The 27,358-nt window shown below is 46.2% G+C and overlaps 1 protein-coding gene and 2 pseudogenes across 1 annotated transcript; 1 reads left to right on the top strand and 2 right to left on the bottom strand.

Annotated features, from left to right (window-relative positions):
- Positions 1–21,313, bottom strand: part of LOC136536451 (lysine-specific demethylase JMJ26-like) — a 53,772-nt pseudogene extending 32,459 nt beyond the window's left edge.
- Positions 2,277–4,317, bottom strand: LOC136513354 (uncharacterized; annotated as a pseudogene).
- A 1,939-nt stretch (positions 21,314–23,252) lies between the features above and the next one.
- Positions 23,253–26,294, top strand: LOC136536450 (uncharacterized). The gene is made up of 3 exons (XM_066528738.1): positions 23,253–24,956; positions 25,504–25,899; positions 25,995–26,294. The coding sequence occupies exons 1-3, from the start codon at positions 23,253–23,255 to the stop codon at positions 26,292–26,294; spliced, it is 2,400 nt and encodes a 799-aa protein (XP_066384835.1).
- The last annotated feature ends 1,064 nt before the right edge of the window (positions 26,295–27,358 follow it).

The following is a 27,358-nucleotide window of genomic DNA, read 5'->3' as shown; positions in this document are numbered from 1 at the left end:
TGCAAATGAGTAATTGCTTAAAGTGAAATAGGACATCAAGGAAGGCCCATGTTATACTTGCCTTGGTTCACAAACTCGTGCTGGTCCTGCTAGTCGTCGAAGAGTTCTTGGTCTCCAACGTTTTCCTCACCGTCTGAACGCGACCAACACGGCAACATACAACATTCCAAAAGCATTCATGCAAAGCAGACACTCCTATCATTAGAACAGTACACCAACAGTATTGAAATCAAAATAAAATGTTTGTAAAACTAATCTACGTTTCGCTACGATCACGTCAACGCGAAGTTCACGAAAAACGGAGCTAAAATGCGAAAGTTATGATTAAAACGGGTTTTCCAATAGCCCTATATTTAATTAATTCTAATCATGAAATTAAAAAGTTCCAAACTTGACTAATAGTAGCTCCAACATGTAGCTTATGAAATTACGAATCTAACGCGCTTTGAATGGATCAATTCGTGGTTAAAACGACAATTCTATAAGCGAAACAGTTCGGATGGCATTTCTGTAAATACTGAAAGCGTACTTTTGACTTAAACAGTGAGGTTTACGCTTTCTAAACGGGATTGCGCATTCGGGGAAATACGCTAAGGACGGCGGGTTAGGACTTAGAAAAGTCCAGGGACTCTTTAGCAAATTTACCCCCGAAGGGGTATCTTCTATTTCAGGCCATAGATCGCGCGATGGACGGTTCGGATTAGCCTGGGGGGTTTCGGCCGGCCGGAACAGTGACTCCGGCGAGGCAAGCCAAGGCCGGCGGCAAAGAATACGCCGGCGAGCTCAGAAAGAGGGGCTAGGGTCCGCCAAACGGGGAACCGAGGGCACCCGAGAGCTCGGGGGAAGAAGAGGGTCGCGCACGGGTCGAGAAGGCGGCCGGAGGGGAAAGCCGGGGCGCGGGCGCCATGGCCGGCGGCATGGAGCTCGCGGACGCTTGCGGAACGGGCGCTAAAAGTCACGAAACGTGAATTGAAACGCATGGGGAGAGAGAGGGGGCCACGGCGAGCTCACCACGGGCGAAAATCGGAGGCGGAGATGGCTCGGAGACGATGGCGACGCGGACGGCGAGGTCGGTGGTCGGCGGGGCTCCTCCGTGCGGCAGTTGCGGCCGGGACGAGGCGAAAACGGAGCGGGGGCAGCAGGGGGCGCGCGAGGGGGGGGGGGCTCGGCTGCCTTTTAACGAGGCCGAGGGCAACGGGAGGACGCGCCCACGACGCGCGTCGTGGCGGCGGTTGCTGCAGCGCCAGGAGCGGGCGGTTGCTGAGCCGCGCGGGGTAGGGGACGGCGCCGACAGGTGGGGCCCGGGCGTCAGCTGCTGGGCGCGGCAGTTGCCTGGTGCGGCGAGGCTGGGCCGGCACGGTGCGCGCGGCTGGGCTGGCGCGGTTGGGCGGCTGGCGCGAAGCTGGGCCGAGCGGGAAAAGGGGGAGGCGAGCTGGGCTGCTGGCTGCGGTGCTGGGCCGCGGGAAGAAAAAAAAGAGAGGGGCCAGCGGGCCGAATGTGAGGAAGGGAGGAATGGAAGGAATTTTCCCTTTTTCTTTTTATAAATAAAATTTTCAAACTCATTTTCAAAAGGTTTTTAGAATCTTTTAGCATTTGAATAAAACACCCGTCACAGAAATAAATACGCAATAGCATGAATGCATCACATGTTTCTATTCTTGCATTTTCTTTTAATTTTATAAAAGAAATATTACTTCCTAATTTGAATTGCACATATAATTGCATATTTAAATCAATTTTACTATTTTTAAAAGAATTCAAATTTTAGGGTGTTACACCGAACATAAGAAGGGGTCTGTTATGCTTTTTATTTCCTAACAACAGATCCTCATCATTGAACGTAATACTTTGAGTTTGGGATAACTTTACTTCTGCTTGTGAAACCTCAACCCTATAATCTTCAGGGAAGGAAAGTGCAGTAATAAATGCATTTCGCAAATCAGAAGAGAGACACAAGGCATCATACACAGAAAGCATAGCTGGTATTTTCTTCAAGTGTGAGATTACATCATACTTGACCGACACATTAGGAGTATGGTCAGTCGCATCATTTGGAGTTACATTTGGGGGATTTCTTTGTTGAGGAGATGGCCTAGGTAGTTGACGGCCTGATCTAAGCTGAACTTCAGCAACTTCGGGTACCTCTTCTTCAGGAAAGTGAAGAGACTCCTCATCATCCTCAAAAACTCTGATGGGGAAAGCAGCATATTCTTCGAGGGGGTTGTCCTCGCTCTTCTTTATATTTTGGTAGAAGCGCGGGCCTTCGCCTTTTTCCATCATTCGTCGGAGAGCAAATCGTCTTGAGAGTTGCTGTCGACGCTCTCCTGATCTTTGGGAACCTGATGGTCCACATTTTGGGGTGTGGATCCACCGAAGGAAAGCCTTGCCTTCATGCTGGCGCTTAGCTTGCTGTTGTGGATGCCCTGAGAAAGACATATTAACATGCTCAGGTTTTGATATCATATATCGATCATAAGTTGGGCACATTTTTGGAGTTGCACAACTCACTAGATCACTTTGAAAAGTGGAGACATTTGACGTAGCCGTTTTCTTTCCATTTGTCATGCTTTTGAGTAGATCAGCATCTATGGTGCCTTCATCTATGAGCTTTTGTATCATGTTTTTGACCACAAAACAATCTTTGAGCGTATGACCCAAGATGCGATGAAAGTGATAGAAATTTGGCTCATTGAATTTAGAAGCTTCTTCCGGCCTTTTCGGTTTGGGGAGCTCGATGAGTTTCAACTCCCATAGGCCCATGAAGAGATCCCCCACTTCTTCGTCGGGGAAAGAGTACTTCTGATTTTGTCGCTCGCTAAGAGTTGGCCTTCTAGGAGCTAGTGCACCCCCTTTGCTTGGTAATCTTGTGGCGGTGCCCCCAGTTTGAAACTTTTGAGGACCCACTGTTGTCTCCATGGCCTGCATTTGCTTCGGCTTGGAAGGTGTGGGCTTATCTCGCGGGTTGTTTTTATCCAATGGCGCCTTGTTGAACATCCTCGGTGGACAAGACATGTGATGCATGTAATTCTCTATGTCTGTGGCCTTTGAGGACAACTCTTCGAAAGTTATTGGCCTTACACCCTATAGGTGAATGGCCATGTTCGGGCTCAAGTTATTCATACACATACGAACTGCTTCTGGTTCAGTGATTGGCTATGGGCAGTGGAGGCTTAAATTCCTCCACCTGTTGATGAAATCCACAGCTTTCTCATTTGGCCTTTGTAAGGTTTGAGTCAGCTCAGTTATTCCCACCGTCCTTTGAGTGCTATAAAAGCGCTCTAGGAAGGCGTCTTGGATTTGTTCCCATGTACGGATGGAGCCAGGTGCCAACTTGCTATACCGTGTGAAAGCTGGACCCGATAATGTTTGTACAAATTGATGGAGGAGAAGAGCTCCATTGTGGGCTATATCTTGACATGCAGCAAGGAAATGGGCCACATGTTCATGTGGCGATCCGGTCCCATTAAATCTACTAAATTATGGTTGGCGATAATTGTTTGGAAATGGTACCATGTCCACCTCTGGCGGATATGGTTTCACATACCCTAGACGTATGGAATAATGCGTTTGCATATATTGAACCTTTACGCCTTCCGAAATCATCCTTTGTATGGCTTCGAGAGTGATTTCAGGTTGGGGATGGGGACCATTATGACTGGTCGAAGTGTTCACATCATTTGTACGATTTCTGGTGTTAGCCACTTGCTCACGAAGCACGGCCAACTCTTCTTCTTTCTGTTATAAGGTAGCCATCATTTGGTTCATCTGTTCTTCAACGGATTGACCTTGATTTGTGGCAAGCACTTGTTCAGCACTGCTAGGCTCACTCTCACTATGCGGAGGTTGTGAGTCATCCTCACTTGGGGCTTGTGGATCTTCACCATTTAGTGGGTTTGGATCAGCCGAGCCTGCAGTATCCAATAATTCATTTTCAAAGTTAGAATGATAATCAAATAGGGGGTTATAAGACCCTACATAGATCCTATTATTTCTTGAATTACCAGAATTTGTTAAGCTTCGAGTCACCGGGCGATGACCCACTGGAATTTGTTTACGAGGCTTCTTTCTTTTGAAGTGTGTAGAAGCGGAGGAAGTATCACTCGTGTTGTAGGCTTCTTCCTCAACACTCACCGGCATTGAAGAGAATACCTTAAAATGGTTGCTCGAGGCTCTTTTATGAGGAGGCTGATAAGCTAGTGTGGTTGTATCTTCCACTTTTGGAGTAGCTGCTTTTATTTCTCCTTGGGTGCCACCAGCATGGCTTGATGACGCATTCCCTCGTACCCAACTAGACGTGGAGTCAGTTGGTATTGCCATCTCCCTTTGCCTTAAGCTGGCACGTCTTGCACGTACATTGGCAGCCTGCTTTGCATATCTCCCTCGCTTTGAATTCTTTTTTACGAACTCTTGATGCTCGGGTAGTTTGGCCAAAATTTCGGCGCGTCGCATGATTTCACCCTCAATATTATCTGAGGATGTGGATGCTCCAGGCAACAAGCTCCTTAGGTCCTGGCATATGGTCCTTTCAATGGAAGCCTAAAAAGCTTGCCTCGCAGCATTTTGGATCCTATGATATTCATTGCTTTGTTGAGCCAAAATTGAATCACAAACATAAGCACGTTGTGCACTAGTCATAGAGTCAATTGCAATGTTGAAGTTGGCCCATGCTTGAAGGATTTTGCGTTGCCGTCGGCGGTGTCGCTTTGGAGACATAGAATCTTGTACAGAAGGCCATGACGGTGCCAACTCTGATGATATAGGATTAGAGAGTGTCGCAGCCGGATCAACATGTTCCCTCTTTATATCATTGAGGGAGAGGTGAATCCCTTGCCACCGAAGCTCACGCTTGGGTAGATCATCGCTGGGATTATAGACCAACGTGGGGATAAACTCAGGAGCTTCAGCCCGAAGTTGGCTTTTTGTAGATGAATCACTTTCAGTGGATGACATACTATATTCTATCGCCACGGCCTTTCCTTTGTTGGAAAGATGCGGGTGATCCATCTCTCCCACCGCTACAACCCTTTCTTTGTTGTAGGGCTGCGGACGTGGAGGGTGATCCGGCAGCACTATCCCCCTATTTGGAGGTGGGAAAGCTGTTGTCGATGCATTCTTTGTCGGAGGTGCCCGTAGTATGCTTGGGGCAGGTTTGGAGGAACCAGCCCCCAGCTTATCATGAGTAATTGAAGGTGGCATTTCCCCCTTTGTCTTTGGAGTCGATGAAGAGGATATCATTGGTGGCGTTGACTTGATTGGCGATGCCCTTTTGGCGCAGATAGGCCACTCCCCAAGCGTAGCGGGGTAGAACTTTGGCGCCATCTTGGAACTAGGGGACTTGGTGCTCTTGGGCTTGGATGAGCTAGGAGCAACCACACTGGAGGATGTGGCCTTGCGCACATTGGTAGCGCGTTCATTGGAGGCCATCATCCTTGCTTTGGCAGCAACTCTTCTTGCCCGCCGCTTTGCAGCCTTGGACATGACAGGGGTGAACCCTTCCTCAGCCTTGGAATTGACCTCTTGGTCATGAGCAACTACAGCCGGCGACACATCTGTAGTGTGCAGTGAACCGGCACTGTTGGAAGCTTGAACGGGACCCATGGGAACATCGACCCAGAGGGAACCAATGCGGATCGTGATGAAGTCTTGAACACGTCCGGCCATACCTTCATATAAGAAAACCATATATGAGTTTTCTTCAATGCAAATATGAATGCGCATATAATTTCATTTGACAATGATGCAACCATGTTGGAACTCAAAGATGAGGGGAAAAGTAGGTCCCACTGGGAGTGCCAGAATCTGATGACGGGAAACGGGCGGCTATGATCCGCCTCCGCGTCAACAGAGACAAATTTAGTTTTGGTTAAATTTAATCGGGACAAAAGAAAAAGAACAGGTATTGCGAGTCCATACTTCCATAATTCTTATATTTGCATAAAAATTATGTTAATTACATCTCCATAAAGAACACCCCTGATTAAGAGTTCCAACATGAGTACATGAAAAATAAGATTACATCATATGGCTTCCTATTACAAACTACAAAAGAAAACAAAGTCTTCGGTCTTGTAGTCGTAGATATATGAATGTGCATGCTTGGCATAGACTTGAACTTGATGCATGTCATTTTATTTAAACATGACATGAGTTCATTTGTCGAGGAAGTAACATATATTCCTTATATGATTGGTTGATAGCGTGTTTAGCTTCTTAGCAGTCCATGATATACATGTATTTAATTTATACACTATGTGGTGCAACACACATATATGTCAGCTAAGAGAAACTGTTTTGTTTGAGTGATACACATTTCTTTGGTGCATTGTCATGTATGTATGCACGTAATTTACTTTGCAGACTAAATTTGACAGTCTTTTTGGATCATTTAAGATCATGATTTAGCATGTTTGAGATGCCCGTTCATGGATATATTCAGCATATAGTGCAATCTTTCATTTGAGCTAAGCCTAAAGTATTTATTTTACCATGGCCTAGAAAGAAATGTTTGCATCATCGACTCAGCCGAGGTGCGTGCAATTAATTTATTTTATCAAGTTTAGCATGCATACTCATGGTATGGCACGATGCTATTAATTTGATATATTCTAATGACTTAGCTAAACATGACCTCTATGGGTGCAATCAGCTAAGATGCAACATTTAATTTACTCATGATGCTCGGCACCTGGCCTGGAGAGCCTATGCCGGGCATAGATGACATGTGTGGAAATTATGATGAACATGACAAAGCCTATTTAGTTTGGGCTAAGTTCATGTGTTTGTAACATTTAGTTATTTTATTGTACCAAGGCGCCGCAGTAGGCTAATTAGCACTAGCGGTCATGACATGGTATTTGGCACGAAGAAACTAATTTTCTTCAGTTTCTTATTTATTTAAATCCACCTGTTTTGGGTGAATGCAATATAATTAAGATGCAAGATGCATGCAATCTTTACGCTAGCCTTTGCTTCTATTTGCATGGTGCGGCAGATGTGACAGTTTTGATGCAACACTAACTTAGCATCTTGGTTTGTTCGGCACTGGTACTTTAATTTGATTATGTCACTGTACATGCAAAGCGAGGCATGCAAGACAAGTTTTGGGCTTGTGCAAGGGAGGTGCTAGCTAACGAAGCATAACATGCACAACCTTTTTCTTTTGTTTATTTATGACTTGATTATGTCGATACATGATCCTTGATGACTGTGCATCATACAAAGGTTTGTGTAAACAGCGGATGCTGGCCAGAAATAATGGCACGTTACATGATATGCATGCCTAGCTAATGGACTGAATATGCGGTGCGTTTTCAATGTCTTGTTCTTTTTATATAGTTTCATTTGCACATATGATTGTTTCTTTGATTTGATAGAAACCGATGCATGATCTTTCTTCATGGCAGTAAGCATGCAAGTTCTTTATTTTGTTTGATGCATGATATGAATGGGCCGACGTTGCTGTGGCCAAAACACATGTAGATTTGTTTAGATATGGAGCCGATTCGCGTCCATATCAAATTTACCATGAACCGGGTGGAGCCAAAGCGCGTCCACCAATTTTGTACTATGAACCTTTAACCGGGTTGGAGCCAAGACCGCGTCCAACCGAAAGTTCACCATGAACGTAACCGGGGTGGAGCCAAAACGCATCCAAACCCGCATTTCACCGAGGCATATTTGCTGCCTTTTTACACCTTCACCGGGGCATATCGCCCATGCGCAAAGCGCGATCATGGCACTGTTGGCCGATCTTTTACCAGGGCTTGTAGCCCATGCGCGTAGCGCAACCATCACCATTTCTTTTACCTTTTACCGGGGTAAGACCTACGTGCACTGCCCATCCGCAATGACATAGGCCAGCCGTTTACTGATGCCGACGAGTTGCTGATGAAGCTCGTGGACGCATTAGCCGAAGACGAGAAGCAGGGAGGTAGGGACTAGAGAAGTGCCATGCAAGCCTCTCACCTTCTTCTCTTGGAACCCGACGAACAGAACCAGCAGCTTTTACTGGCAGGTGTTGCAGCTTGATGGCGATGCTTCTGGTGGCCTTCCGCTTGGAACGGTGAGCGGCACTTGGAGCGGTGAGCAGTGCGGTGCTGCGGCAGCCTGACGGCAGTTTGTTTCAGGGGCTATGGAGCGGCAGCCTAGCGGCACTACGATCAAGGAGTCGGGGGGTCCTGAATGCCTGGAGTAGCCAGCTATTTATAGAGCAAGCAACAGGCGGTTCCTATATTTTCAAGTCTCGTCGACGCCCAGAGCAGCGGGAGTGGTTATCACGAGGTTTGGCGCTCTTCTAATTTGAATCTCTGTTCGCTAATGAAGCTATGATTTGAATGGCCTCGCGTGCGACTGCTGGACGGGCGGGGCTTGCGGGACGTGAAGTTCGTGACGGTTTGAATCCTCCTTTGGACTTGGACTTGGTCACCTGATGCGGTCAAAACTTGGAAAGCATCGAGACCTGCAGTCTCTCTCCATGGCTTGTGGGCCACTTTGTCTATCTTTGGATTGAATTAATTAATTTAATTTAGTTAAGGAAAATAGGGAGTGGTTTATCTCCTGGCCTGCGTACGTAGCGTTGCACGCTAGGTTGCATGATCATGTTTTAATCCATGCGTATGCAAAGCATGTATGTTTTTATGGCCAGGTGTATTTTTTTGGGACGTGTAATTGCCATGCTTTTGTTTATTTGTCAAGGTATAATCATGCTCATGCATATATGCGTATATGTCTTTCTTTCTTTTCTTCTTCTTAATTTTCCACTAATCACCGCATCATGTTTTGACATTGAAGATGATTGATTATTTTAGTCAATCAACAAAGTATTTTATTTTCATATGCGCTCTTCGGATGATTTGCCAGCCGACCATGTATTCACATAAGTACATGGTATTTGATTTACACAAATGAAATACACGAGCACACACCTTTGCTTGTCGTGCACTCTTGGATGCACTGACTTTCATAGCCAATATTATTTATCTTATTATGGAATTAGGCCATATATATAAATGATATATATATATATCATTTATATTTATTTGAAGCAAATATTGCACATAATATAAGTGAGCCAAAAATCGTGTCAACAGTGTGCACCCACTATCAAGCATCCAATGCCTTCCTCCGGCTTTATAATTGACCTACAAAAGAAGATCAATTCTTTTTAGGTACCCAAACTTGCTTGGGTCCTTGAAGGTTAGTTACCAAGGTCTTTGGTACCCAAATGACCTTCTTCTTTGGGCCCACAATTGGTGTACCAATGAACTTAGCCTTCATACCATTGGCACCCTTAATAAGCATGTAACAAGAATCAAATCTAATTGAGGATACATTAGGTTGCTTGTTCTTGTTAGTCTTGTAATATTACTCTACATACCCAACTTGCTTGCATCTATTGCAAAACCGACCATTGCCCTTCACAAAGTTAACTTTGGGAGTGACAAAGGCCGCCTTGCCTTTCTTGAGGGTATAGCCTAATCCCTCTTTGTTGAGAGAAAACCTTTGGCTACCCAAACACTTTAGCAAGCAGACATCTCTACCATAGGCATTGACTAAGACACGAGTGAGCTTATTCACCTCCTTCTTGAGGGTCTCATTTTCCACCATTAATGAGGCATCACAAGTGAGACCATCACTCAAAGGTGAAGTAGAAGTAGTAGTGCTACAAGAAGTGTTAGTGGGAGCAACTATAATGGGCTTATAAAAAAATTCATCAATAAGATCACATGTTAGTCCCACATCACATGATACAATCACTTGCTCCTTCTTGGCTTCCTCTTTGACTTGCTCGATGAGAGAGGAGTGAGCTTTCTCAAGCTTAGAGTGAGCTTTGCCAAGCTTCTCATGGGCTTTCATTAGCCTCTCATGAGTGGCATTGAGCTTATCAAGTGATTGCTCAAGAAATTTGACTTTCTTGTTCAATTCCTTGCACTCCTTTCTCTTCATCTCAAAGCAATTATGCACTTGCTCACACATGTCTATGAGTTCCTCCTTGGAGTACTCATCATCATCACCACTCCTACACGCATCACTTTCACTTTCACATTCATCATCATCACTCACATCATATTTTACCTTGGTAGGTTTTGCCATGAGGCATGTCGAAGGAGTGTCGAAGATGGAGGGCTTGTTGTTGATGGCGATGCTTGCTAGTGCTTTCTTGATAGATTTCTTGCCATCATCACTAGAGTCATCACTATCTGAAGAGCCGTCACTATCCCAAGTGACCACATAGCCTCCACCCTTCTTGATGAGGACATCACTCCTTTGGATGTACCAGCTGATCCTCCAACCGTCATGCAAGGTCCAATGACCCGGGCTTGAATGCGTCAACTCAATTTACAGGTGAGCTCATTCTTAAGCGATCCTTTTTTGGGCATCCTCTACAACAGCTTGTAGTTGCTCTTGGCTGACACACTCGCTGAAACCCTTAGGATTGTTATCTCCAGTCTGTTCACCTCCTGCCATTGAAAACACAAAAACAAGAACAAACAGGTGAAAGTTATCCCTACCAAATGACTACGTGGTTGGAGTGGTGTCACTTTTCACAGCAAGTGGAAGCGTCTTACCAAGCTCTTACCAAGTTCTTACCAACGCAAGTAGTGGGCGGTACAACCGGCGGCTGGTTTGTGATACCTGTGAGGTAGTGGTACCAAGATTGCAAGGCCCTTTGTCTGTACTGATCTGAAGAATTTGTGGAGCTTGGAAGACAAACAAAGAGTAATATGTATATCTAGCACACAAGTCAGTAACAGAAAGTAATGCTGAATTATAGTCCAAAGTACTTGTTCTCGTTGCTGGTCTAAAGTGTTGCAAGTACCAGGTTGCGACAAAAGTATGGTGGATAGCAAGGTGATAGGTATGAGAAAAACAAGTATGGTGGATGGAAACAGCAACACAAACAAGGAACCAGCCAGCACACGCAAACACAGCTCACTTTGGGCTTCTCTATGTGCTCCTCTAGATATTGTTCCTCTTTTGCCCCTCTTTTTTTTTCTATTTTTTGGGCTGTCATTGTTTTTTGGAAAATTTCGACTTTTTTATTTTATTTTTTTGATATTTTTCCTTTACTTAGGAGCACAAAAGACGTGGCCTGTGGAATTTTTAGAAAACTGGATGAAAATCGACAAAAACCTTGTGACCACGAAACGAGGATCTTGTGACCACTTTTTGGCCAATCTAAAAATTCTGAACCTCGGCAAAGCAGGGGATGGACGGATCCAAAAAAAATTTCTGATCGATTTGCATATATGGAACGTCGAAAACGAAGTTCGTATGCGAAAACTGGACCAGTTTTAAGAATTGGCTCCGAATTAGAGGACAAAACGGGAACAATGTGTGCAAAATTGGTCACAACAGCCAAGATTTGATGGAAACGATGGGGGAAAACACACGAACTGGACTATAACACGACCTAACCAGCAACAAGACCTCGACCAGGACACAAACTCAACACGACGGACTCTGAAACTGAAATATGCAAAGGCTATGGCGCGGATGGTTCTAGAATAGGAAAAACGAGTATGGCACTGGACTATGGGACGAATACAAAACACTCAAACTAGGGAATAAAAGTGAACCTGACGGTATACCTTAGCTCTGATACCACTTAATGGAGACGGGGATCCCGATCTTCCATCAGGTGATGGTAACTATCGTTATGACGGAGAATGACACACCGATCCGGCTTCAGATCGAAAGATCGAACCCTGCAATCTTAGCACCACAGCTCCTCTGGTTATCAACCAAGTCACGGACCAGGTTGACCTTGCCAAGAAGGCTAATCCCCGCCTACGCAACGAAGAACACAAGCATTTCTTGACAGGATAATCTAAGCAAAACCCAAACTCTAATGGAGGGGCGGCGGCTTTTTATGAAGACTCTAGGGTTGTGCAAGACCCCTGAACGCGTCCCTAATGGGCCCAAACTCGATACATGGTCCAACAAACCAAAAGACGGTGTCGTAGCACCCTGACAGATTCTAGACGTTGACTTGTTTTGACGATTCCCGTTGATTCCGAAAATCTTTTGACGTGAAACCACTTGGATTGGCTTCCTTATCAAATTAGCTTTCCATCCATATGTGAATCATCGAAAACGGAGTCCGGATGCGTCCTGGGCGACCAGTTTAAGGCAGACTGATCCTGGAGGCCGAGGTAGACTCGAATTCGTGTTGGACTGGGCCTCCGGCTTGTGTTGGACGTCCTTGCTAGTCATCATCACCTCCTCCACGTCCTCTTAGTCCCTCTTGACCCTCTCCAATGTTCCTAAGCAAGATAACATCATTAGGTAGTAGTCTATTCTCAAAAGTATGAAAAGGATCGCTTAAGAACGAGCTCACCTGTAAATTGAGTTGACGCATTCGAGCCCGGGTCATTGGACCTTGCATGACGGTTGGAGGATCAGCTGTAATATGAACAGCATCGTCGCTCTTATGAACATCAATATGACGGTTGGAGGATCAGCTGGTACTATGCAAGGCATACCATGCAAGCGAACAATTTCTTGAAAGAAAAGGTCAGCAATATGAACAGCATCGTCGCTCTTATGAACAGCATCGTCGCTCTTATGAACAGCTGATCCTCCAACCGTTATGCAAGGTCCAATGACCCGGGCTCGAATGCGTCAACTCAATTTACAGGTGAGCTCGTTCTTAAGCGATCCTTTTCATACTTTTGAGAATAGACTACTACCTAATGATGTTATCTTGCTTAGGAACATTGGAGAGGGTCAAGAGGGGCTAAGATGACGTGGAGGAGGTGATGATGACCAGCAAGGACGTCCAACACAAGCCAGAGGCTCAGTCCAACACGAATTCGAGTCTACCTCGGCCTCCAGGACCAGTCTGCCTTAAACTGGTCGCCCAAGACGCATCTGGACTCCGTTTTCGATGATCCACATATGGATGGAAAGCTAATTTGATAAGGAAGCCAATCCAAGTGGTTTCACATCAAAAGCTATTCAGAATCAACAGGAATCGTCGAAACAAGTCAGCGTCCAGAATCTGCCAGGGTGCTGCGACACCGTCTTTTGGTCCGTTGGACCATGTATCGAGTTTGGGCCCATTAGGGGCGTGTCCAGGGGTCTTGCACGACCCTAGAGTCTTCATAAACAGCCGCCGCCCCTCCATTAGGGTTTAGGTTTTGCTTAGATTATTCTGTCAAGAAACAGTTTCGTCGTTCATCGGTTTGTGAGACCCCAACTCGTGAGATTAATCATACATCTGTAATTTGGTTGCGATCTTTCTTGTTCTTGCTTGTGTTCTTCGTTGCGCAGGCAGGGATTAGCCTTCTTGGTGAGGTCAACCTGGTCCGTGACTCGGTTGATAACTAGAGGAGCTGTGGTGCTAAGATTGCAGGGTTCGATCTTTCGATCTAAAGCCAGATCGGTGTGTCATTCTCCGCCACAACGATAGTTACCATCACCTGACAGAAGATCGGGATCCCCGTCTCCATTACTTCTTCTTTTGGAAGGTCATTCTCTTCTCCTTCTTCTCCTTCTTTTCTTTCTTATCCTTCTTGTGCCTCTTCTTCTCATCCTCATTATTGTCACTATTGTAGAGACAATTTGCTACAACGTGATCGGGACTCTTGCAATTGTAGCATCTTCTCACATATTCTTTGCTTTTGGTGTGATCTCTTCTCTTTCTTGCACCATAGCCCTTCTTCTTCATGAATTTTCCCATCTTACGTACAAAGAGGGCCATAGCTTCATCATCAATATCACTAAGATCATCATCATCACTTGATTCTTTCTTGGACTTGTCCTTGTTCTTGGATGATGATGAGCTAGCCTTGAATGTTATACTCTTCTTCTTCTTGTCTTCTTCTTCCTTCTTGTCATCCTTGTCATCCCCCTCCCTTTCCACACGGTATGTCTCTTGGGTCATGACATCACCTAGTACTTGGTTAGGGGTAATCTCCTTCAATCCTCCTCTTATGATAAGCAATCTCAATATCTCAAATCTTGGAGGTAAGCACATCAAGAACCGATGAGAGACATCATCATCCTTGATCTTCTCTCCCAAGGCCTTCAAGTCATTTATAATCACTTGCAACCGATGGAACATTTCCATAATGCTCTCATCTTCCTTCATCTTGAAGCTTGTCAACTTATCCTTGAGAATGTACAATTTAGCACTCTTCACCACCGGTGTGCCCTCATATGTTTCCTCCAATCTCCTCCACACCTCATTTGCTCTTTCACAATCCTTGATTTGCTCAAACACCTTAGAATCAATGGCATTGTATATGGTGTTGAGAGCCATTGTATAACATTGCTTGTTGGTCTTGTATTGGTTGGTGGGGTCATCGGGATCAATGATAGCATAGTCATTCTCGGTCAACTCCCATACTTGATCATTGATTGAACCAAGATACATCCTCATCTTTCTCTTCCAATAATCATAGCATGTGCCATCAAAGAACGGTGGTTTGCCCCCCACATGGTTGAACACAACTTGAGCCATAATTTGACACCGAGGTTGTTAAGCCTTCAATCAAACGGTGACCACAGCTCTGATACCACTTGAAAGGTCCTAATATGGCTAGTGGGGGGTGAATAGCCTATTTAAAAATCTATAAATTAACTAGAGCAATTTGATTAGTATGACAAATAGCGAAATGCAAACTTGCTCTAGCTCTACAAGGGTTGCAAGCCACCTATCCAATAATTCTAGTTGCAATGATTACTAGGCACACAACTTGCAATGTTACTACTCACTAAGAGCTCTCAATCTTGCTACTCTAAAGAGCTCCACTAGATGAACTTAAAATAACAAAGCAAGCTCTCAATTCTAATTACACTAAAGAGCTTGCCACAACTAGTTTGCAAGAATATAAATGAGTGAGTAGGGTGATTATACCGCCATGTAGAAGAGTGAACCAATCACAAGATGAATACTAAATCAATCACTAGGAGAATACCAAAGGGCAAGAGACAACCAATTTTTCTTCTGAGGTTCACGTGCTTACCGGCACGCTAGTCCCCATTGTGTCGACCAACACTTGGTGGTTCGACGGCTAAGAGGTGTTGCACAAACCTCATCCACACAATTAGACACCACAAGAATCTACCCACAAGTGAGGTAACTTAATGACACAAGCAATCCACTAGAGTTACCTTTTGGCTCTCCACCGAGGAAGGCACAAGACCCCTCACAATCACCACGATTAGAGCCGAAGACAATCACCAACCTCCGCTCAATGATCCTCGCTGCTCCAAGCCATCTAGGTGGCGGCAACCACCAAGAGTAACAAGTGAATCCCATAGTGAAACACGAATGCCAAGTGCCACTAGATGCAATCACTCAAGCAATGCGCTTGGATTCTCTCCCAGTCTCACAATGTTGATGAAACAATGATGGAGATGAGTGGGAGGGCTTTGGCTAAGCTCACAAGGTTGCTATGTCAATGCAAATGGCCAAGAGAGTGAGCTTGACCCAGCCATGGGGCTTAAATAGAAGCCCCCATGAAATAGAGCCGTTGTACCCCTTCACTAGGCACAACACGGGGTGACCGGACGCAGGACCCCAGCGTCCGGTCGCCCGATGCTTGCCACGTGTCATCGGCTTCAAACACCGATCGCCCGATCTCAATGGTCAAGTGATGACCAGACGGGTCAGTTAGAAAGTGACCAGACGCAGGACCCCAGCGTCCGATCATTTCTAGTAAGGTTCCAAACGTGAAATTTTATGACCGGACACGTCCGGTCATGCTCGACCGGACTCACCCGGTGTCCAGTCACTCAATGTTTCCTCTGTGCACGTCACGTCAGCGTACGTTAGCACTGACCGGATGCACCCTGCCAGCGTCCGGTCACAAGACTGAGACGCGTGCTCGCTGCTGCTACTGACCGGACTCAAGACCCCAGCATCCGGTCACTACGCCACCAGCGTCCGGTCACTCTGTGAACCCCTGTCTTTTCTGTATAGGGCACCGGTGGCACCGTCGGACTGTCCGCACTCTACGGGTAGACACTCCATCGGTGAAGTTTCCAACCCTTGCTCAAATGTGCCAACCACCAAGTGTATCGCCTTGTGCACATGTGTTAGCAAATTTTCACAAATACTTTCAAGGGTGTTAGCACTCCACTAGATCCTAAATGCATATGCAATGAGTTAGAGCATCTAGTGGCACGTTGATAACCGCATTTCAATACGAGTTTCACCCCTCTTAATAGAACGGCTATCTAACCTAAATGTGATCACACTCGCTAAGTGTCTTGATCACGGAAATAAAATGGCTCCTACTATTTATACCTTTGCCTTGAGCCTTTTGTTTTTTTCTTTCTTCTTTTCCAAGTTCAAGCATTTGATCATCACCATGCCATCACCATCGTCATGATCTTCGCCATTGCTTCATCACTTGGAGTAGTGCTACGTATCTCATAATTACTTTGACAAACTAGGTTAGCACTTAGGGTTTCATCAATTAACCAAAACCAAACTAGAGCTTTCACCACCGCTACGTACTCTGCCTCGCACGTAGACAACGCCACCACCTTCTGTTTCAGCCACAGCCATGAAATTGGAGCCGACCTGAGGAAGACGAGCACTCCAGAGGTGCTTTGCCATCCATCGATGTACCCCGCCATGTCTACATCGCTGAACACAGTGAGCTGCAGCCTACTCCCATCAGTCTTGGGAAAAATGATCCCTTGATCCACCGTCCCCTTGACGTACCATAGTAGCCGCTTCACCATAGCCCAGTGATCCTCTCTGGGATCCTCCATGAAGTGACTAACATAGCCCACGACGAACGCAATGTCCAGCCTCGTGTGGACTAGGTAGCGCAGACCACCGATGATGCTCTGGTAGAGTGTTGCATCCACCTTCGCCGCGGTGCTGGCCTTCGTCAGCTTCAGCCGCTCATCCATCGGAGTCATGCATAGCTTGCACTCAGCCATGTTGCTCCACTCCAACAGCTTGGAGGCATACACGCTCTGTCCGAGCATGAGTTCCACCTTCCCCTGTCTCACCTCGATGCCGAGGAAGTAGGAGAGTGCGCCGAGATCGCTCATTCGAAAATGAGCTGCCATCTCGCGCTTGAAGCTATTGATGTCCTCCGTGCGTGCGCCAGTGACGATCAAGTCATCCACATACACGCCGACGATGAGGTCCTCTTTCCCCCATCATCACGTGTAGAGCGCGTGCTCGGTTGCACACCGCTGGAACCCAAGCTCGCCCAGCATGGCATCAAGCTTGGCGTTCCATGCTCGTGGGGCCTACCGTAGCCCATAGAGCACCTTGCGCAGTCAGAGCACCCTGTGCTCCTCTCCCTTGATGGTGAAACCTAGAGGTTGCCTGACGACGACCATCTCCACCAGCTCATCATTGAGGAAGGCCGATTTAACGTCCAAGTGATGGACGCGCCAGTCCTTTGCTGCTGCCAAGGCTAGTAGTAAACGGACAGACTCCATGTGCACTACTGGTGCAAAGACTTCCTCAAAGTCGATGCCCTCATGCTGAACAAAGCCTTGGGCGATGAGGCACGCCTTGTGCTTGACAATGGCGCCAAGCTCGTCCCGCTTGACCTTGTACACCCACTTCAGGCTGATCGGACGACATTCTGGAGGCGGATCGACGAGCTGCCATGTCTCATTTTCCTCGATCGCCTTCATCTCCTCCAGCATCGTCCATCGCTAGTTTCCATCACGCTCGTCCAGCGTGAACGTGGGTGGTTCCTCTGCGCTGACGAGCAGCAGCTCTTGGTCATTGAGCAGCTGACCAGCCAAGCCTGAGGGTCCTATGCCGCCGATGATGTTGTCCAGCCTACGGAACCGCACCTCCTCACCTTTGTGGAAGGCATCCACAAACTCAGTGATGTCACTTGGAGGTGAGGCGAACTCAATCAGTGTTGATGGAGTTCCATGTTCCGCCGGAGTGCTCGACACTCTGGTTGCAGTGTTCGGCACTTCTTCTGGACAGCTCATCACTACTCCTGTAGTGCTTGGCACCACTATAGGAGTGCTCAGCCTCAGTCTAGGAGTGGTCGGCACCACTGCAAGACCTCTTGGCTCCGCTACGAGAGTGCTCAGCACCCGTTCTGGAGTGGTCGCCACCACTGCAGCACCTCCTAGCACCACTCCTGGCATGCTCGGCATCCCTCCAGGAGTGCTCGGCACTCCTCCTTAAGTGCTTGGCATCCCTCCCAAAGTGCTCGGCACTGCCCTAGGAGTGCTCGGCTCTGTCGCTGGAGTGCTCAGCACCTCTTCCCCAACATCACCACAACTGTGGATGACCAAGTGCTCGACAACGAAGGTGTTGGTGAAGCCGCCAGCTTCCCCCGTGCTCGGACTGGTCCAGTCCCAAGCCGCCTTCTCATTGAACACGACATCGCATGAGACAAGTACCTTGTCTCCGCATGGTCATAGAGCCGGTATGCCTAGGTACCCTCCGCGTAGCCCAAGAACACCATCGGTGTGCTCCTGTCCTCTAGCTTGGTGAGGATCGGCTTCGTCTTCTTGACGTGGCCGATGTAGCCAAATGTCCAGAGAAAGGACACGCTCGGCTTGCGCCCATACCAAGCTTTGAATGGCGTCTTGCCCGTCAGGGCCTTGGTCAGAGCGCGGTTGAGGATGAACACCACCGTGTTCACCGCCTTACCCCAGAACCTTGCTGGCATGCCTTTGGCCTTCATCATGGATCGAGCCATGCCGACCACCGTCTGGTTCTGCCTCTCCACCATGGCATTCTGTTGTGGTGAGTATGGCACGGTGTGGTGTCACACCACACTCTGATCTGCGCAGGACGCAGCGAACTCCACCGAAGTGAATTCGCCGCCGTGATCAGTCCTCAGCACGCGAAGCTTCTTGCTGCTCTCGGCCTCCGCGCACATCTTGAACTTTTTGATCGCCGCCGCTGCTTCGTCCTTGCTCGTCAGGAGTTGTAGCCACATGTAGCGACTACAATCATCCACGAGCAGGAGGAAGTACCACCGACCATCGTTTGTAGCTGGCGTGATAGGCCCGCAGAGGTCGCTGTGGATGAGCTCGAGAGTGTCCTTCGCGTGATACTTGGCCGTCTTTGGGAATGGTAGCCTCCTCTGCTTGATGTGGGGTAGCCCTCGGACCATCTTCTCCAGCCGACCAAGCGCGTCGAAGCTGAGATGTCCAAACCGGGCATGCCACATCCACGGTTCCTCGGTGTGCCTTGCCGCCAGGCACACCGGCTGCTCTACCTTCAGGTCGAGCAGGTACAACCAGTTCAGAGACCTCTTCACCTTGGCAAGAAGTCGCTGCTCCCGGTCCCTGATCCTAAGGACTCCGTCCTTGATTAGTACCTCGCTACCGCGCTCATCCAGCTGACCAATGCTGATGATGCTGGAACGCAGCTGCGGGATGTAATATACATCCGTTAGCATGTGGTGCTCCCTATTCTGGCACCTGAAGATGATGGTGTCGCGCCCTCGGATTGCCACCCGTGAGCCGTCACCAAAATTCACCATACCGGTAACATCGTCGTCGAGCTCGGAGAAGGATGTCTGGGAGCCCGTCATGTGGTTGCTGGCACCAGAGTCCAAATACCACCGCTGCTCCTGGTCGGCGCCCACACGTCCGAGGTGAACTTGGGCGCGCGGTTCGTCGAGGTTGACAACCTTCAGATCCTTCTCAGGTCCTTCCATCGTCGTCACCTCTTCCTTCTCCTCGGCCTCGACATCGTGCAGTGCACAGAATATCGCCATCAGGATAGTGGCCTCATCATCATCATCAGCTTGCGTCAGATGAGCCTTAGCCTTCTTCTCCTGCTTGCGATTTGGGCACTCTCACTTGTTGGCCCACAGGATCACCGGCTCAGGTGAGTCGACCACTCACTAGTCTTGCTGAGCATCCACTAGCTATGCCGACCATGAACAAGCGTTGTCCGCCCACACACACTATGGCTAGAGGTAGAAGAAGAGGAAGAATAGAGCATACACACAGTACAAGCACCAGCGTTGGCCGGATCCCTGTATAGGAGATGGCAAATCTGAACTCTCTTTGTTGAGTTACAGTGGCAAACTATTTATACAACTCTATCAATCTAGTCCTAGTACAGCTGCCCTGCTGCAATAGTGACTAGATAACACAACAGGACTGACTTCTGCGCATATCCATGCATGTGGCTACAGTACGGCAGGTGAGCCGTTCGGCGCTTGCCTCTACAGCGTCTACAGTACCACATCAGGGAGTCTTTTTGGCGCCGTCTTCCCGTACTGTGTGTTCACACAAGGAAGCAGTAGATTATCTAACATGCGCTACCTATCAGCATGCCACTCTGTCCATCAGATTGTTCTTGACTTGCACCTTTACCACGACTACTTCCCTGTTGCGAATCTTCCTTGCCTCCATGATCAGTTAGACTAGTAGCTTTGTCACTATTAACACCACCACCAGGAGCATGCCCTCCACGAAGCTCCTGGCTGCAGCTGAGGCAGAGATCATAGGAACAATTGTTAGAGCTTCTGTGGAAGTCAGCAATAGAAGTCCTGCAGTTGTTGCTGTTACAAAGATAGCAATGAATTAGACACTTCAAGGAACAAATAATTTGCACGCAGCAATGTACGTAAACCCAAACCAACCAGCATATCCGTGCATCACGTCTAATTGTAGCTAGAGGAACCTTCACTTTGCATGCATCAATCCCTGCTATAACAGAAAATTAGGAACAGCACAAACACATGGAATAACAAACAAGAAGCATCCATGTTCTTAAGCCAGACGTTTATATAATTGCATTGCAATGATAATACCTTGAATTGAGGCCTCAATCTTCTTCTCAAGCATCTGATCTTCATGAAAATCTTTCAGATCAAGGGATCAGAAAATGCACAATGCGCAGGGAGAACTTGACAGCATTGTCTCTAGATACGCTCCATTTGTCAACCTGTAGAAAAGGAAATGTGATACAATCAAATGCATTGGGGCCAGGAAATAGAATGCAAATGAAAACAGAAAAGGCATACCTTATTTATTACATATACACGCAGACAAGCCTTACAGTTGCAAATATTTCGACAAAATGGGCAACGTTCCTCAAAATCATGCTCTGATAAATGTGGATACCTGTAGGCGGCCATGTCAAAAAACACAAACAGTGGGCAGTTCAATATCCAACGACATAAAATGCACTAGCACGGTGACTGAAAGAAAGATACTACAAAGAGACTACACAAGATGCATAAGAACAAACATAATGCCAGCTCAATAAAAAATCAATTCTGCAAGAGCCAAACCAGCGCTTGATGCACTTCACACAGTATCTCCTCTTAACAATTTTGCACCCCAGGCACCTTATAACTCTTCCATTGTCATTTCTCTGGCACTGATGGCACATGTTTGATGCTCCGGTCACCTGCACCTTCTGCAAATTTCAGGAACAAGCTTAATAGCATGCAAAGCCCTCTTAACAAGCTTATAGGAAAGGGTAAAGTACACTTTTCAACCCTAAACTTACAAAGGAGTATGAATTTGGACCTCCAACTATGAAACCAGACATAAGAGACCATCCAACTTACAAAACCGGGCACATGACCCCCCTGCCCTGTTCCACCGTGGTATTGTGCGCCGACTCAACAGTTCGTGAATCGAAAAAAACGAGTTGCAAAAAAAGGGCCCGTGCGCCGGCCCATTAGGCATTCCCGTTCCTGCCGCAAGTCCCACCACGAACCCTAGATCGATCCTTCGCCACTCCGCGCGACGGGCGACGGCGCCTCTGCTCCTCTTCCCTCCGACGCCACCCCACTGTCCTCCGAGCCACGTCGCCCCACCGTGGTCCGTGCCACATCGCCTTGCCGTCCTCCGCGCGACGCCGCTCTCTTCCCCACGACGCCACCCCACCATCCTCGCCTGACGCTGCCCAATGCCTTCCTCATTGCTGGCAACCGCAGTGCCGACGTCCAATCCATGGAGTTCGATGCAGTGACTTCCTCGTGGCGTTGATGCAGTTCGAGCGCTAAGGGTTAAGACACAGAGGTGAGTTGGTTGTCTCTTTCCTCCCTGGAATCATCAATGTGGTGGTAGTAGTTGTCGGTAGACATGGATTTCGATGGAATCACTTTAGTTCCTGTTTGGAACATAGGAAAAACGTAGGAAAAATGGAGGTTTTGTTTCCAGAGGAAAGGAATGCTGGGGATGCGTTTAGAACAAAGAAAAAGGGAAACTTTCTAGAGGAAAGGCAAGACAGACTGTACTTTTGGAGGAAAGGAAAAATACGATCAAAGCTCAAGGAAAATTTTCCTTCGGCGTTCACGCACGCCTTCACGCGTTTGTCAAAGCTTATCTTGTGTTCTTTGTTCTCGTCGCACAGCATCCTCAACTATTGCCCTGTTGCGAAGCAATCTTCATATGAGCAAGAGGAAATAAAGAAAACAAAAGGCCAAAAAATGGAACCGAGCTTCCAATTGGGCCAGCCAAAACAAATCTCCTAGGAATTGAAACTCCAAATCCACCAAATTTTTCAAGAGAAAAAAAGAAAAAAAATCACCTTGAAAGAAAAGAACGACATTTCTTTTGCTTTGAGAGGGGAGCTTTGGTTGAAGGAGAGCTACTTCCGGCATCCTCCAAGAGGCCGAGTACCAGCCATGTTGACCTCCTAGCTCCCACGGTGCCCCATCGATCCATGGCTGCTTGAGCCTTGATTTTTTCTTTTTGAGAGAGAGAAGGGTGAGCTTGTGTTGGTTTGGGGAAGAAAGGAATGGAGGATGGGAGTAAATGAGTGCCATGTGGATAAGGATGACGAGTAGTACTCTCCTCTCCTCAGCTGCAGAGGTATGAGAACTGAGACTAGAGTCCCTACATGTAAGTGGGTCAGGGGCTCAGGGCTTGTTTTTTTTTTCTAAATAACAAGTGTCAACTTTTAATCGGTTCTTCCTGTTAATTTGTTATCAGTAAAATAAAAATAGTACTTGCATTAGCCCACCATTTTATTATTCCTGTGATATGGATTCCTGCATTCCAAACAACCTAGAGCTTGTACCAAAGATTTTACATATAGAAAAGCAACAACCGTTGTTTTTTAAGTACTGAAAGTAAAGCACAGAATTACAATCATTGCAATTGTATAGTACTGGAGCTTGTACCAAAGAATAGTTTATGCATAGGGACTTGGTAGTGTTGTTTAATCTTAGGGATTGGTACTACTGTCTATAGAGTAGTTTATGCATCGACAGTTGCTTAATGCGGCACAGTTTGGTGGATTTGAGCTATTTTAATCCCTCTTTTTGTCTCTGGATCCATTGTTTATACATTTCTTTTTGTTTGTTTATATAGGACACATGGATTGGTCGGAGAAGCTGAATGTTAGGTTCCATTACAATGGGGAGTTCCTTCATGATGGGAAGAAAATGCACTATTGTGGTGGTACCGTGGCCATGTCCTACATTGACCATGACAAAGTCTCCCTTCCTGAATTAATTGGGCATCTGAAAGACCACTGCACTATTTTGGATGGCACCCTGTTGCACTGGTTATTTCCAGGGAGGGAACTACACGATGGATTGCGAGCACTAGTTGATGACAAGGCATGCCTAGATATGTTGAGATGCACCGATGAAGGATTATTTGTAGAAGTATATGTTGAGGCACCAGTTGCACAAGAAATATCAGATGATGAAGCTGGCACTGGCAGTGAAGACGAAGAAATTGATTATGAGGATGAGATGGATGCAGAGTCTGAAGACGAAGCAGGCATAGAAGATGAAGAAGAAGCACTTCCTCAAGATGCAAACTTGGGGTCTGGAGCAAGACATATTGTGCCATATAGTCCTCAGTCAGGACTCATTGTACACAAACAAATAAAAATAGGTCATGCGGGCAATGCTTGTCCTGGTCATGGTGCTGCTGCCAGTCCTGGTGATGAGATATCAAGCACTGACAGTGAGTTCCTTGCTGGAGATGATAGCAGCTCTGAAGAAGATGAAGAAGCCAAAGAGATACTTAGGAGGTTCAAAGAATTCAAGAAGAAGTTGAGTTCTGGTCAAACAGCACAGCTAGATGACATATTTATTGGGGGTACATCAACACAAACCGGAGATTGCACTGTAATAGAGGATGAAGGCAATATGACACCTTATGCCAAGAGTAGTGATGAAGATGAGTCATTTGAGGACTTGGGAAGTGATGCCGATGGACTTATTAGAAAGGAGAGCAAGTATCCAAGGTTTAGCAAGAAAGATCCGGTACCCAAGTTTAGTTTGGGGATGAAGTTCAATGGTAAAAGACAGTTCAAGAAAGCTATCATTAAGTATGCTTTAGCTGAGAGGAAGGTGATCAAGTTTGTCAAAGATGAGGGTGATAGAGTGAGAGCAAAGTGTGACTGGCCAACTTGTCCCTGGGTTTGTTTGCTGTCCACAAATTCCACTACAACTAGTTGGCAGATTTCAAGCTACAAGAGTGAACATAGCTATCCACCAAGGAGAGATAACAAAATGGTCACTGGAAGGAGAATAGCAGAGAGATATGAGAAGATGATAAGAGCCAATCCAACTTGGAGTCTTGAAGCTATGAAGGTTACAGTCCAAGAGGAGATGTTTGCTGATGTTAGAATTGCAATGCTCAAGAGGGCAAAGAAAATTGTATTGCAGAAGATGCTTGATGCCACAAAGGGTCAGTACCAGAGGCTTTTTGATTATCAGTTAGAACTGCTGAGAAGCAACCCAGGTAGCACTGTGATAGTGAAGGTACAAGAAAGGATGCCTATATTTGAGAGGATGTATATTTGCTTAGATGCTTGCAGGAAAGGATTCCTTGCAGGCTGCAGGAAAGTAGTGGGCCTTGATGGGTGTTTTTTCAAAGGCGCCGCCAATGGTGAGCTTCTATGTGCTGTTGGAAGAGACGCAAACAATCAGATGTATCCCATTGCATGGGCAGTTGTCGAAAAAGAGAACAATGACACATGGAACTGGTTCTGTGATATATTGTTTAGAGATTTATCAGTTGGTACTGGGGAAGACTGGGTGTTCATCTCTGATCAACAGAAGGTATGATATTCTCAAGTATTTATTTTGCAGCCCTACGAGTCTAATTAGTAGTGTGAACACAGATCCAAGTCACTGGAGCAGGGCATGGTTTAGGTTAGGCACTTACTGTGACTCAGTAGACAATAACTTTTGTGAATCATTCAATAAATGGATAGTGGAGGCCAGATTCTACCCTATCATCACCATGCTTGAAATGATTAGAAGGAAGGTAATGGTGAGGATCCAAGATAATAGCACCAAAGTTGATAGATGGCCCACTATGATCTGTCCAAACATCCTTAAGAAGCTCAATGTGTACATCACTCAATCTGGTTACTGTCATGCAATTAGTAATGGCAATGACAAGTATGAAGTAGTGCACTATGACCATAGGTGGACTGTAGATCTCACTGCAAGAACATGTAGTTGCAGGTACTAGCAGCTGGCTGGTTTGCCATGTCCACATGCAATAAGTTGCATTTACTTCGTCACACATTGCTTAGAAGACTACATAGCACCATGCTTTTCAGTTTCTTAATTTAGGAAAACCTACAGTCACTACCTACAGCCAGTAGAGGGGATGCACAACTGGCCCATCTCAGAAAGGGAAAAGCCTCTAGCTCCACCATATGTTAAACTTCCAGGAAGGCCCAAGAAAGAGAGGAAAAGGGAGTCAACTGAGAAGCCTAAACCCTACAGGATATCCAAGGTAGGCACAGTTATCAGATGCACGAGTTGCAAAGGAGTTGGGCACAATAGGAAATCATGTGCTAAGAGAAATGGAATGTCAACATCTGCTGGTCCTTCTAAATCTGCACCTGTGAGAATATCAACACCTGTTGGTCCTTCTAAATCTGCAACTGTGAAAATGTCAAGTGGACAACAAAGTTGTTCTAGTGCAAGAGTTGTAGACAACAGTAGGAAAAGAAGTTTGCACTTGAGCACTTCAACTGAAACATCTCAGGTTAGCCTACTTTCTTACCCTTCTTTCAACAATGCACAACTTTTCTTTTGCACTTAACAAAGTGCAATTAATGACTCAATCTTATTTGTCTGTAGCCACAAAAAAAGAGAAAGGAGTTCATTGGCATAAATCAAGGGAGTGTGACAAGAACTAGTGCTATAGCTAAAGTTTCTACAAACAAAGGAGGATCTGCTACACTAAACCTCAAGGCACAATTACCATTATCTCAAGCAAGCTCTAGTGTCACAGTACATATAAGCTCTGGATCAGCCTCGGCAAAAGTCAGTGCTCAAGAACCATCAAAGAGAAAGAAAAAAACACCGGCAAAGTTCCAGCAGTACTTGCTTCCTCCTGCTCGTGGCGCTTCATCATCCGGGAGTGGCAAGAAGATATGAAGCTATGACTTAAAGTGTCTAGTCTATTACTATGCTATCCATGTGTATGTCAAACTCTGTTGCTCTATTACTATGCTATCATGTGAGAACTCTGTTAGTCATGTTGTTTTATTTAATTATGGGACCCTTTAACTATTGGCCTATGTGTGAAGACTTGTCATTGCCATGTTGTTGGCTTATGGAATTTGTATTTTGAGATATCTATGCCATGCTGTTGGCTTCAATTACTATTCTGCTATCCATATTGATGTTAATTACGGACTATAATCTGTGAAACCAGGGTGGATTGAGTTCAGGGTTGAAAAGTGTCTGGTTTTGTAAGTTGGATGGTCTCCTTTGCCTGGTTTCATAGTTGGAGGTCCACATTCATACTCCTGTGTTAAGTTCAGGGTTGAAAAGTGTACTTAACCCTATAGGAAATGTAAAGACTATAGTTCAGAACAAGCTTCCCAAAATGTAAATGCTTCTGATACACGTTACAGCTTAAGAAATTGCATGCACCATAAGTAATGTGCTCATTTACTTCATATATACCGTGTACATAGCTATAAGGTGCGTAAAAGATGCCTCCTTGATGGATTTCAGCTGTCGGTCCAGCTGATCCTGCAAGAAACTGCAGACCAGGCACACCTTTGGATCCTCACGATGCTAAGGTGCTAGGCTGCCTGCCTGCCTGTTGTGGGTTGATCCTGTGTTAGGGATGGTAGTAATGTGTTTCCAAGGGCATGTATGTGTTAAAAAAAATTAATCCCAGCTGTGGATTCAGTTTGTAATAGGACTGCTACTAACTAGTATTAGTACGATGACACAGTTTTCCGGCATGTTAGAGAGAGAGAAAAAATAGTGGGTAAAAAACGTGATGCAAGCATGTGCCCCAGCCCCCAAATGCAAGTAGAATGAACAATGAAATCGAGCGAAGTTTAAGAGCAAAGCAAAGAATGGATAAGCAAATCCAGTGCACAAGCACATGCTAGAACTTAATTACATTCAGAAGATTGGTCGGCCACTATGGATGACGAAATGCTTGGTTTAAGGAATGTGGTGATTCATCGTCTTCTTTTTTT

The sequence above is a fragment of the Miscanthus floridulus genome, chromosome 2, assembly GCF_019320115.1.
Source record: "Miscanthus floridulus cultivar M001 chromosome 2, ASM1932011v1, whole genome shotgun sequence".
Taxonomy (NCBI): domain Eukaryota; kingdom Viridiplantae; phylum Streptophyta; class Magnoliopsida; order Poales; family Poaceae; genus Miscanthus; species Miscanthus floridulus.
Note: the sequence above shows the minus strand (reverse complement) of the source record. Positions and strands in the feature narration are given on the sequence as shown.